General features: G+C 45.4%; 1 protein-coding gene across 6 annotated transcripts in view; it reads right to left on the bottom strand.

The window, feature by feature from the left end:
• Positions 1 to 13,767, bottom strand: part of OPCML (opioid binding protein/cell adhesion molecule like) — a 1,091,065-nt gene that overhangs the window by 516,272 nt on the left and 561,026 nt on the right. The window contains exons 1-2 of one of the 6 annotated variants that reach the window (XM_059185357.1): positions 5,983 to 6,453; positions 5,307 to 5,391 (exon numbers count right to left, since the gene is read on the bottom strand). In XM_059185357.1, the coding sequence (XP_059041340.1) occupies positions 5,307 to 5,350 (44 nt within the window). In that variant the 5' untranslated portion in view covers positions 5,351 to 5,391; positions 5,983 to 6,453. Of the gene's footprint in view, positions 1 to 5,306; positions 6,458 to 13,767 lie in introns of those variants that run through there. The other 5 variants (XM_059185328.1, XM_059185319.1, XM_059185311.1 and 2 more) reach the window with 5 other exon arrangements.

Raw genomic sequence — 13,767 nt, forward strand, 5'->3', positions numbered from 1 at the left:
AATCAGTGATGTCAGAGAGAGCTAGCGTCCAGGCAGTCCTGCTCTGTCAGCCTGCTGGATCCTGCAGCCCCGTCCTAGTGCTCACAAACCAACTCCCTCACCCCACCCCACCCAACCCCCACCATCTCCCCCTCTTGCCTCCTTGCTCCCTGTATCTCCATGTCTACACAGGGTGGATCTCCACAGAGACAGCTTCATGTCTAAATATACTACTCTGTTGGCTGTGAAGAACGTTCCTCTCAATCCTCCTCCCGTGCTCAGTATCTTGCCCTCAGGGATAGTCGCGCTTTTTGCAGAGTTTCAGATCAGACTGTGACCCACTGGGGGATTCAAATGTCCCTTCTGGCAAGGGATTTAGGTAGAATCCAAAAGTCCCTCAGGCCTCCAAGATCTCTAACCAACTGCTGTGTCTGAGTGTCCCGGCATCGCGGTTCGGAAGAGAATGGAACTTTTTAGTATCAGCACTTTGTTGCTATAGAGGTAATAATACATGATAAGAGAATGAGTCCTGTTAAAAAGGATTAAAACATTCAACCGATACTTATTTTTTAATCCTTTGTGTCCATCACAATGTCTGTACTCGATACCTAAGACAGGGCTCCTAACCTCCAGGAGCTCCCCATCTAACCAGACCCACACCTAAATGCTAGGTCTGTGGTGTGCATCTGCTGGGACAGAGAAACTTAGCAAGTGTTACTGGAACTCAATGAGGGTCATTCTGGGCCTCAAGGAGAAAGCAGGATACTGGGGGAAGTGGGAAGAAATTAGCACATTTTGAAGGTGTGTATGGGGTGAGGGGGGAAGGGAGGAAAAGCGGAGGGCATAAACCTGGAAAAGACTGAGAGTATTATGGGCTGTTATTAAGGAATCCCTCCCAGTACCAGTGACAACTTGCACGTACACGTTGCTTAGTAGTTAGAATAAGGCCATATACTTTATCAGTTTACTTCATATTCATCATATGGCTGATACTTCAGCTGATATCCTAGACAGAGCAGATATTGGTTCTAGGTGTACACAGTTGGACCAAAGTGCACAAAGCACCACTCATGTAGTTACTGAGTGGTAGAATAAGAATCAAATTCAGGCCCCTGAACCCATGCCCTTTCTAGAGCACAAGGCAGCCTGTGTGTGGTCAGGTACATGCACACATGCAGGAGGCCCTTAAGGGAAGTTAGGGTCATTGGCGACCCGCTAACTTGGATGCTCTGGGGGCAGGACAGGGCTTTAGAGAAGTGGTTCTTGGCTCCAGTTCCACAATAGAAATACTGGAAGAAATTTTCTTTTTGTCTCACAGGCCCACCCCGATGCCTAACTCCAGAGAATTTGATTTCATTGGTCTGGGAGGCTGGCAGTACAAGTTTTTAAAAAGCATCCTGGCAACTCCAGTGTGCAGCCTGGGTCAGTATCCTGGTGCGAGGGGTCTCTTACAGGCACATACTTGCTTCCATGTCCTTTTATGTCTTCCTCTCCCCAGACCAAGAGTGAAGACTCTGCCCTTCCCTGTGACCTTATTCAGCATAGGCAGCTTAGATACTGCAATGGGCAAAAGTGTTTCTAATAACCTAGTGCCTGTTCTGAATTTTCAAATTTTCACAAACAGAAAAGCTTCTGAGGGTGAGTGCAAAATAGAGAAAAACGTTGTCCTTGGGAGCTTGACTGACCCAGTTGCTGGGGAAAATCCCGCGACTCAGATTATTCCTTGGCAGTAGTTAACCCTCAAATACTTGGTTCCAACTGGATTAGCGCAGAACTCCAAATGAAAATGCAGGGACATTGCAGAAAAAAAGAGTTATTAAGCATAATCCCAGATCAGCAAGCCTGGATGAGTAAAACTGATTATCCTGCCATGTATTATATATAAATAAATACATAAAAACAGTATGCCAGTGGGAACTTTTCCCATTTAGTGGACCATTCCCTTACAGTAACAAGCCCTACCTCCATCTTATAGCAGCTCTTCACAACATTCATGTATACAGAGGACGTGGTTCCACTGAGTACCTAAAGCAAATTTAGAGGAGACTGAGGCCCAGGAAGAAAGCATACCTGGCTATCATTCGTGCAACAGAAATGGCTTAATAGGACCCAACTGACTACAGTGAGCATCCTGGGCTCCTTTCCTGATTCAGACATAGAACTTCTAGATACTTGTCATATCTAATCTAATGGAAAGGCACAGAACATTTTTAACCCAACAGCAGATAATTGTAATGAAATGATTCTGGCCAAGAGGGCCCATTTGTAATAATGAATTCAAATCAGATTCATAGAAGCTATAATTCAGCCACAGTGAACACCACCTTCATTTCCCATATCATCTCTCTTCCAAGAAGGCAAAATTACTCAATATTCAAATAATTATTTTTACTTTTCAAGTAGCCCTGTGAAGTAGTTATGAGGAAGATAATATTGCCTCACTTATATAAAATGAGTTTTATCTACGTTTGAAACTTCAGTGTCATCTTCGGCACATCACTTCCTAACGTCCCTCAATGCAATCAAAGACCTATCAAAACAAAACTGATATCTCCCAGGAAAGACATCATCCTTCTCTAAGCCGTGCCATTTCTCCTTGGAAAATTCAAATGAGGGACCCGTTTCCTGTGTTCCTCTGCTTTCCTACTAGGTCTCTGACCTCCTTTGTGACTTCAGGCAAGATTTAGAAACAGATGTGAGAGATTTTGATCCAAGGTAACCACATTCGGAAAGACTCTGTGGCTCATGGGCCTGAGAAGCATTCATTGTTTTCAAGACATCCTGCACATTTGTTGCATTCAGAACACTGAATTTCCAAACACTGTATTCCCAAGGGAACATCTTTAAGGAGACGGAAGTGTGACCATACTTAGAATCACAGTCTTTCAAAAACAAAATACAACACAGCATAAAACATGATACATTTATCTGGGGTTGATGCTAAGGATTTCCTGAGACTGGAAGCCAGGACTCTCCCTCAGAGCAATGACAAATAAGTTTTTCATTGACATGGGCACACAGCTGTTAGCCAATAAAACAAAGGTACATGCAAAACTAGAGAGAGGTTGGGACCCTCAGAAAGCTGCAGGAGATTGTGATATTGTTTTAAGAAACATTGTGAGAGGAGTGAAATCGAAACCTTAAAAAAATCAGAAATTAATAAGAATTAAATGACAAAGCCAAAAAAGGGGGGGGGGAATGAATTATAGGCAAAAGCATGTAAAATGGAATCACCTGATAAGAATGAAGACCAAAGTAATGAGAGAAGAACACAAGAGGAAAAAAGGAAGAGAATATAAAGAGATTAAAATGTGGACAATGTGCTGAATCTCTCTATTTCAGAGTAAATTATATGGAGGAGGAGAGACAAAATCAACACAAGCCATGTTTACTTTTAAAAAATAAAAGCATGCAATCAGGTAAAAGATAACAGTTATACTCGCACGTGTAAGGTTTTTTTTTTTTTTTTTCCTCACAAAGCACAAAAAGCAACTATTCAGCTTTTCCCGTTTTTATTCCCATTCCCATTACCAAGCCCAGCTGCTGAACATTTGAATTGAAGATCATGAAACCAGGCCAGCAGCTAATAAAAAAAAAAGGCAGAGCCAAGTTGGCCCTCTGCTGGTGGAATCATCTTACGGCATCCCGGAAAGCAGAAAGCTGGAGTTTCCTAAGTTTCTGCTTTAACTTTCAGGGTCAGGAATGGGACAAAAGATTTGGAAGGTTTAGCAAGGAGGCCTTATTCGGTGCTGGGCCTCTTTGCCCCCAGTAATAGATTCGAAAATTAAAGACAGCTGCGTGGCAGCATCAACAGCCCCTCACGCCTGCTAACATTTACCAACATTTCTTCGGTGAACCTGTGTCGCAGCCTGGGTACCACTCCTATCTTTGAGCTCACAGCTCTGCTGCCAGTGAGCATCCCACAAGTCAGTTCTCAGGGAGTAGGCTCCAGTGCCATAATGCACTCTAGTCTGGGACAGGCTGAGGAGGGCCCACAGGGCTACAAGGGTTTTCCCTCCTGCAGTCAGGGAAGGGAGTCTGTCCCCAGGACCCCTTTATCTCTCTTCATCTGCCCCCCCCCAATCACCAGCAGACAGACCTGTGAAACCTGTTCTCTTCCTCAAAAGAAGATGCAGCTAAGAATCTCCCAAAGTGGCAAGAATTCAACCTTAGCCTGGAGCTTAGGAAAGTATAACCAGTGTCCCAAGAGGCCTTTCTTTCCTTCCTGGGGGCACAGCTAGTCCAGATACAGAGAGAACTCTACCAGAGCAGCCAGAGGAACAGGAAGGAAGCCCCATTCTCAACTGTTCCTTGGAGAAGTCAAGCCTTTTGGCTGCAGAATCTGGGACAGCATGTTTTATTTTCAACATAACCATCAAAGTCATAGACAGGGCAAACACATTCAGCCTGTGTACACTGTGAGCCAGAGTTAAGCTGGGACGTCCCTGAATCTGTCTCCTAGGACCAGAACTGCCTCATTAAAGGGATAAAAGATGATATCTGCTGAGCTGGTGGAAAGTGGTGGCTGCATTTTTATTAAAGTCTCTGCTGCAGCAGGCCCAGTCCCCAAAGGTTCATATTCCAAGAATCTCCACCCCTCTGCCTGGAGCATGTAAGTGATTCTCCGTAACTCATTAAGGTAAAACAAAAAGCTTTCTATTGTGCTTTTCGCACAGGAGTGATGTCGTTGCATAAAAGCTACATGTTTCCTCTCTTTGGCCTGAGCCTGCCAAGATAAAACTGCCCTCATAATTTATAATAGGGGTCCCAGGAGCACCACACACGGTTGACATGGATGACTGAGTCTTGAGCAGACTCATAAACGGCCATGGCCCAGCACTGGCAATACCAGAGCCTGACATTTTAAGTATGTCTCTGAAGGAGGAAGCCACCCCATCCAGAAGACCATCTTGCCTAATCACATACCTTCTGGCCTGTGAGAGAACCACCAAAGCGCTCAGTGATCTCAGGCTAAACCCCAGTACTGAAATTACAGGGCGCTCTGTTCTCATCTTGATGCCAGGGCAAAAGTGAATCTAGCCATGCCATGGCCTCTTGGATGCATGGAGTCCCAAGCATGGACCTCAGGGTCCTACATCAGATCCTGGACCAGAAAAACCAGAGCAAATGACAAACCTCTCCAGGAAAATGGGTGTTTGCAGCCACAGTCCGCAAGTGGGCAACTCTCGGGCCTGCAGAAAGGCCCTTCGCATGCCCCACTCCCCCACCCAAGCGTTCTGCTCTCTCTCTTCTGCTTTCTTGCTGGCCCTTAACCCACGTCCTCACATCCGAGGGGCTCAGTCCCCCGCTGAAGTACAGCTCCCTACCTGAGGGTGGCGCTCTCCCCCTGCCGGACCGTCACGTTGTCCATAGCTTTGGGGAAGGTGGCATCTCCGCTGCGCACCGGCACTCCTGTGGGTACAAGGAACAGCAGCCTGAGAGACACGACCACGAGGCACTTCCAGGGCAGGAACAGGTACCCACAGACCCCCATCCTCGACAGCCACAACTTCCCAGAACTCCGGCAGCGGCGCGGTCCTCGGCCCCCGCCCCGCACACCAGCGGGTCTCGGGTTGTGGTGTGGGGAGACGGGAAAGGGATGGAGCAAGCCAAAAGCAGAGAGGGGGAAGGAGGAGAAAAGAGTCCAGGCTCTCCGGAGCCTAATGATTCTTCCTCAAATCCTGCCTCAGCTTTCCAGCCTAGCAGAACCAGATGCCCCCTCCTGCATCCAAAAAGAGCTTTCTTGACGCTCCCCTGGGGAGGGGGGAAGCAGCCGGGAAGGGAGAGGAAGAAGGAAGGTGCAGGGATGAAGGTCACAGATTGCTCTTTCTCTGCCTCTCTCTTCAAGATGCTACTTTAAGATTCAGTTGGGCACGTTCTGCAGAGTCTGGCATCAAAAGTTTATAACCCAAAGAAGCAAGGCAAGTGTCTCTGACATAAAGGAGATGTCCTAAAAGGCTGCTGCTTCAAGGAGAGGAGAAAATGTTTTATTAGCTCACACACATGTACAGATGTATTTATAGACCAGCCCGAGTCTCGAATCTGGAACCCAAAGGCGGCCAAAAGTTCCAGCGCGGGGACGTGGCCGTCGCAGCCCGAGGATCCGTTGGTGCTGGGCGTCCTCCACCGCAGCCCGGGCGGCGACTGATGGCCAGCCCGGCCCGCGTCGCCAGCCCGCGGAACGCCGCCCGGCGCAGGCTGCGGGCGCACGGGGAGCTGGCGGAGGCGCCCCCGCCTCCTCCGGGGACGCGGCACCGGACGCGGGGACGCGCGGACGCCACGCTCAGCGGCCGCCCCCGGCCTCCGCGCCGCCTTCCTCCCGGGAGCAGCCCCGACGCGCGCGGGCCCCGACCGCCGGGGTTGTCATGGCAGCAGCTCCATCACTGACCGCCACTTTCTCCGGGGCTGGCTGCGAGAGAGCTGGCGGACTGCGCGCTCATCCCGGCGGGCGGGCGCAGGGAGCGGGCGCCCACCTTAACCCCTGCCTCGCCGCGCCGCGCCCACACGGGCTGTGCCGCTGCGCGGGGGTGAGGCGGGCGCCGCAGCTGGCTCCACTCTCCCCTAGACACCCGAGCCAGCGGAGAGGATGCCGCGCCCCTCCTGGTCGCTCCCCCTGCAAGAGGCGGGTGGAGGAGGGAGGAGAGTGGGGGAAGAGGGAGTTAGGGATGGGGTGGGGGTGAGCAGCAAATGGAAAAGTGACACTCGCACCTTTCCTCCCCTTGCCCAAACAGAAGTTGCCAGACCCTGAACATCATTTCCCCGGAGGTAGTTAAACCGGTGTGTGCAGGGTCACCACTCTGCCGCCCTTTGCCACCGGGCCAAGCTACAGTCTTAGGGCAGGGTTCCCCGGAGCTTTTGTAAAAAGATGAAGTATGCTTTCTGCTCAGATGACCCACCTCAGAGCTACTCATGGCTCTAGACTTGCTCGCTCGCTCTCTCCCAAACTGGCAAATCTGAATTTCTTCTTACTGCACAACATACAGAATAGTCCCCAACCTACTCCATGTTCCAGTATCTAACTGTTAAAAAGCAAGAGATGGGAAAACACACGGAGAGCCTAAAGAGTAGTTGAGGTTGATTTTCAGAAACTCCATCTATAGCTTTATGATCACAGGAATTGGCCCCACAATGGTATTGGGGGGATGGGGCATTGGGGAATAGGGTATTCTTAAAAGCCAGCCTATCAGTTTCTTTGGGGGCTTAGATTAATTTCTTTCAGTTCTTAACCAGAGAGCTCAGGATTTCCTTGGGCCTGTCTTATGGTTTTTCTCCTGTTCCTTCCAGCAGAAGCCATCTCATAGCTTCTAAGAAACGTAGCTTATCCCCTATATCATAATTTAATGGTTGCTATGTACATTTTCTTTTCTGTATTCTTTCTCAGATCCTTTTGTTAAATTAGGCAGGGCTTTGAACAATGGAATTTAATTCAAAATAAGCTTGAAATTCTTGTTCATTACTTTAGCTGTTTAAGAATACAAAGGCATCCTACCTGCTCTCCATTATGGGCGACTGAGCACTTATGTATACTGCCCCATCTTCCCTTGTCAAATGGGAGCCCACATACATTTTTAGGTCTAAAGTTTTTAATGAAAGCATCACACCTCAGGAAGAAAGAATACTGGTCACTAGTCATGCTATGTATGCTTTATCTCTTTTAACATAGTGAAAAACACATATCGGCTCCTTTCCAGAAAAGAGATATTAATAAAGACAGGCATTGGGCAGAACATTCATCCTGAGCTCTTGGGCTACAAGGGTAGAAGGAGAAAAGATGCCTGGAAGAGAGATTCAGCCCTCAGAGAGCAGCCAAATCACTTTTTTTGGAACCACCTGCCAGTTTTAATGACACACATCTTTCCTTAAGTTTGAGTGTACCTGTGTTTTTTGTATACACATGTACCTAATCCTCTAAACTCTGAGATGCTCTTATCCATTATCATCAGACTGGAAATGCTTTTTCTAGTGCTTTAGCCTGACTGAAGCTGAGAATGTGAAGCTGTGCTTATGATTTTCTTCAGCTACAGAATTTGTTTCTTGAACATTGGGGGTTGGTGGCATGGGGTTGGGTCAGTCCGCCATAGGAGTGACACAGCTCTTGCCACTTGGTTGTAGTGGGCTCAGGTGACATTCTCTCCTCATATATCTGTCGGTTTGGTCCTAGTGCTCCCCAGGAGATGCAAATGGAGCACTTGCTAAAGGCTAACTCAGTCTGTGAAGGATTTCTTGAAATGGGACAAATTACTGGGGAAATCCAGCTGGGGAAAGAGCAGAAGGGATGAGAAAAGAAGAGAAGCAGAGGTATGTATAAAAATCTTTCTTTTGTAGAAGGGATAAGTATCCAAGTTTTTTCTGGGCTGGATCTGCCTAGCTACAGGTATCTGGAGTTCTAAAGAACAGGGTCTAGTCCTAGTCCTAGTCCTAGAGAAGGGTCTTCCAGTAAGTTGGCTACCTAGTTCAATACTTGAGGGTAAATAAATAACTGAACTGAAGGGTTAGTGAATCAGAGAAATAACTGCAGAGGTCTAATCTTTATGCTAATCTTTACCAGTTTATAGTTTTATGGGGGAGATTCCATTCACGTGTAATTCATTCATTGCTAGGGACCAATATTCCATTTATAGAATAGAAAGCCAAACCAATTTAGAATGGGAAAGAGAACAGGGGGTGAAGTTCACAATAAACAAGGACAAAAGTGGTTTATATTGGGGGTTTTCTAAGGAATGTTTGGTACCTTGATGGGGGGACTCCCAGTTAAACCCTTCTTGAGTGTATATCCACATATATGAAGACAAATATCTGAGGACAAAGTAAGAATACTGACGAGGCGTGTTGATTCTGAAGTTAGATGGTCTCTTTGGATACTGACTCCTCAACCCTTCAGCTATATGAGTGGTACCTAACAATACCTATCTAATGGGGTTTGGGGAGGTGTCTTGAGATGTCCCCAAGATTTTGTTTTGAGGTCTGGTGTGTTTACAGACACAGAGACAGCTTCCTTGAAAGAAAAGTTTATTACTTATCATTCCCAAGAGAAGAGGGCATGCCATGTGAGGCAGAGCCACGTGAGGAAAAACCCACCCAGTGGAGGTGGGGTGGCGGTGGCGGGGGGTGGTCAGTGTCAAGAAGCAGAGGAAGCCAGGAGAAACCAAAGGCCCAGGACCTTGGTTGCAGCACCTACAAGAAGGAATGGGTGAAGCTGGGTAGGTAAGATTGAGCAAGTTTAGGCTCAGATTATTTGAGTAATTGTGGCTGACCCTGGGCTATTGGTCTCTAGTGTTCCTGGGGTGAGTTAGGGCAGAGGAAATAGCTAACTGTGTGGCAGTTGGATAAAGAAGGTGGTTGGGATGTGGGCCCTTGCTTGTTTGGATTACCTGCAAAAGGTACGCTGAAGAGAAGGCGCTTGCTAGCTCCAGGAATTAGCTAACCCTGGGCGGGGCTGTCTCTCCAGAATTAGCAAGCCTCCCAGATGTCAAAGCATCATAAAATACAGAATTTTTTTTTAAACATGATTAATACAGGATGCCAGTTAATGAGGTGATGTGTTACACTCCACATTGGAAGTATTTCATAATCATAAATTATGATTATATAACATAACTCCCACTTTCCCATGATAACAACTTATGACATGTGGAAAGACATGAGTGAGAGATTGTAAATGCCCCATATCCAAACTAGAGCTTTGATTCAGATCTACAGACATCTTGATATTCAGGATGATTTATAACAGAAAAGGCAGACATGGATCCAGTGCAGGGCAGTGACTTAGGAAAACTTAAAGCAGGGAGGTGATGTGAACTGACCGAGAGGTATGGATTGTGGTTGTCAGGTTCAGAACGGTTTGCAAGGGGACAGAATGGAAGCAGGGAGATTTTCAAGAGTGGAACAGGAAAGAAACGATGGCAGTAGTAATGATGATGGAGAAAAATAGAAACGTAAGGTGTGTATCTTGGATGCACAGTTTAGGACCTTCTGAGAGTTTAGATGTTGAAATTGAGGAAGATCAAGGGACTGAGGATGACTCTTAAATTCTGGCTGGTAACCAGGTGGTACAATTTCCTGGGACGGTCATGTCTCCAAAAGGAATAGATTTTGAGAGGCATAGTTGGAAAGAGTGAATAAAAAGCTCCATGAGACAGCCAGATGGAGATGATAGGTTGGCAGTGGGAGAAAGGAGTCTGAAGCTTACCGTACAGGACTGAGGACAACACTAGCATCTTATCAAAAACCTGCTTCCAAGCTTACTGTTAAAGAAAAAAAAAAAAAAAAGTGGTAAACTTCTTTCAGGGTGAGGAGCACACTATTCCACAGAACTCTTATCCTGCATCTACCCCTCCCCCCACTTTTGTTCATACATTAGAAGTAGTCCCCCTTATCTTAAGCTTCAGAACCTAAAGTGATTTCACTGATTTAATTTGTCTCTTAGTAGATTTCCTCTGCTTAGCCACATCTCAGCTTTTGAGAGTAGATTCTAGGATTGATTGAGAATGAGACCATGAAGTTATCAGTATGTTTTTGGGAAAATGCTGCTTACTTACCCTTAAGAAGTGTCCAGTGATCCAGGTTTAAGCCATGCGTCTCCCATAACTTACCAGGCATAATCTAGGTCAACTGAAAGCCCCTCTTCTATAGCATAGTAAGATTAGAACAGGGACAATGGGTCCATCTGAATCCTACCTCTAAGCATTTCTATGTGACTTTTCACAATTTCCTTAACTTTGCTCATCCTCAGTTTCCCCATCTGTAGATAGAGGCACTGATAGTAATAAGTACGCACAGTATTTTGAGTGCTAAATGAAACACCACATGTAAAGTAGTCAGTGTCCTACTTGGCACTCAGTAAGCACTCAATGAATGTTAGTTCTTAGTACCTATCAGAAGCAACTAATTCCCCCAATGCCACAGGTTTCTTTCCTGAAGTGGTGCCAAGGACAGATAAACTATATGGCACAATGCAGGCAAATTCCCAAGTTGTCTGAAGGTTTTGTGTATGTGTAATATGGGGTAGCTGTTCCTCTGATTTTTTTAAAAAAGAGCCCATTTTAGAATTAGAAGTCACCTAAGATCACCTAAGGATCAAAAGTGGTTATTAATAAGATTTCATTTCACCATGGAGGAGCTGCTTGGAAAGCATGGCCATTAGGGAATTCTGGATCCAACAGAAATATCTGAATTTACCTAATGAAATTTGTATCAGGTTGTAAAAGCAATTTCAAACTGTGTGTTATTCATAAATAAAGAAAACTTACAGCTTGTGTTTATCTGGGAAAAGATTGTACCCAGCTGCTCTGTGTGTGCATGAAGAACAAACATAAAGTAAGAAGCCCATGCATGATGCATATTTATATTACAGAAACCTACCTAAATCAGTAAGGACCCGGTAGGGTGGAACGATTGAGGAGGCTTTGTAGCTTAGACTGAAAGAAGGTTGGCTCTCTCCGGGCCCTCTGGACAAGGCAGTGTAATAAACTAGAAATATTTGCTAGTGATCAGAGAAGTAAGAACTGATTCGGTCTTTAGTTTCTAGTCTCAGTGACGTTCCAAGAAACAGAACAGATGCCAGAACACAATACTATGAATGAGACACAAGTAGTGTGTCGTATAAAATCTAGGGCAGTTCTCCTATGATAGCCACCCATGTGACCAGTGCTAGGTAGGCACGGGGAACTTCACTTCCCACTGTCTCTTTGCACCCCGGCAAGTGAGGCAAATAGATGTCACAAGGTCTTCCTAATCACTGGCTAACTTGAGGACAGGATTCAGGTTACTCAAATCTTAATCTGTTCTTTCCTCATAGACCACTTCACATCCTTTCTAACACAGGACTCCTTTGCTGAGAGAGTGAACAGAACTGACAGTGGGCATGAATTAGAATGCTTGCTTCATATCCCAGCTCTGCCACTTATGAGCTCTGTGATCTTGGACATATTCCTTCTCTTCACTGAGTTTGTATCTCTTCATCTGTAAACAGGGTTAATAAGAGCTTCTTCAAAGGCTTGTTGTGCGAATTAAGACAGATGATACATGTGAAAGCTCCCATTATAGCGCCTGACACAATGACGGCTGTCAGTGAGCATTCAAGCCCTCTTCTCCATGCCAAAGTGACTGAAACTGACCAAACCAAACCAAAGCAAGTAAAACAACAAAGGCAGCTGAAGGGATGCACAAAAACAGCAAAAGCTTAAACAAGCAAAGCCAACAGAAAAACATAAGGCACACAAGCTTTGCATTTTAAAAATATATAAATGAGGTATTCCTAAAGACTTAGAGTGTGATCTACTGAAAGCTGTGGAATCCAGCTGATGTATCATCCCCTCATTTTACTCTCTTTTCAAAATGTGTGTGTGTGTGCGTGTGTGTAGATGTGTGCACACACATATAATAATCAAAATTTCTCCCATTAGAATTACAAGGTCCCTGAGAGCAGAATGTTTGTCTTGCTCATCCCAGATTCCTCTACTATGGACTAGAGCCTGGCACGGAGTAAACATCAGCAAATATTGGCAGAGAGAGAACTGATGTCCACTATCCGTAGTCTGTAGAAAGTCAGAGGGGCAGACGGCAGAAGGTCCAACCCCATCCCCATCAGGGACTCTCTTTACCATACTCTCATTTCTTCCCTGGCGCCCAAACTTATCAAGGGTGGGACATCATAGGACATCAGCCACATTAAAGTACCTCCTTCTAGAAAGGATGAAGACTCCTGTGAAGGGAGCAATTTCCACAAGATGTACAATTAAATCAGCCTCATTACTCAATAGTCACCCCTTGAATAGTTCTAGAGATCAAATAGCAAAAAATACATTTTATTGAGAACTACAAGCCATAAAATGTGCTTTTGAAATGTTCAATAGGAGTAATTATAGTCTTAGTCCTCCCTGATCTTACTCTTTCTTCCACTGTGGAGAATGGATCACTCCACTCAAGGATGAAGAAGAGAATACCTGTCAAATTGTCTGGCTCTAAGTCTGGACTCCCTACCTAAGAGCTGGAGACCTTGAGCAATGAGCCAGGCTCCTCTGAGGCCAAGTTTCCTCAATGGTTAGTTGGGCAACATTAACACTGTTTTCTATCTTTGAAGAACTGAACAAGTTTTATATGAAATACTAGCAGAGGGCTTGGCACATAGTAAGTGCTCAGTAAGCAGGGTGCTACTCTACCTGGACTCCATCCCCTTCCTGCTAAAATAAATCTGATCTCTCTGGATCTTAAAGAAGAACTAAAACTTGTGTTTTATATTATATACTGGTTACACACAATCTTATCTTATTGGGCAATTTGTTTTATATTGCTTATTTTGTTAACAACTTCATTCAATCATTCAGTGTTGTGCCATGACTTTTGGGGGTTCTTTGGCCAATATTAATTGAACATCTCAGCACTTTGCTGACCCTGTGGATACAAACAATATGACACATTACCTACCCTCAAGGAGTTTATAGTCTAGTAAGGCAAATAAGTCAGATCTAGTAATACAATATAAGATTTAAATTAACAGTATGCAAGGATGCCTCACTGTCTCAGAGTTGGACCATCTAAACTAGATTTGGAGTGTTGGAAAGCTGCTTAAAGGAAGTGAGTTCTAAATTCCATCCTAAAGTCTTAAGTTTTAGGACTTAAGCTGCCACTTGGGTTCTGATGTTGACAGCTGACGAGATGATATTACCAATGAGAGAAATAGCAAGAAGAGATGACACTGAGGGGAGGGTGATCAATGTAACTGCCAAATGGAGAATGCTGGTGAAACATCCAAGTAAAGATTTCTGCTGGCATTGGGATACTTAGGTT

The sequence above is a fragment of the Mustela lutreola genome, chromosome 1 (genome assembly GCF_030435805.1).
Source record: "Mustela lutreola isolate mMusLut2 chromosome 1, mMusLut2.pri, whole genome shotgun sequence".
Lineage (NCBI taxonomy): Eukaryota > Metazoa > Chordata > Mammalia > Carnivora > Mustelidae > Mustela > Mustela lutreola.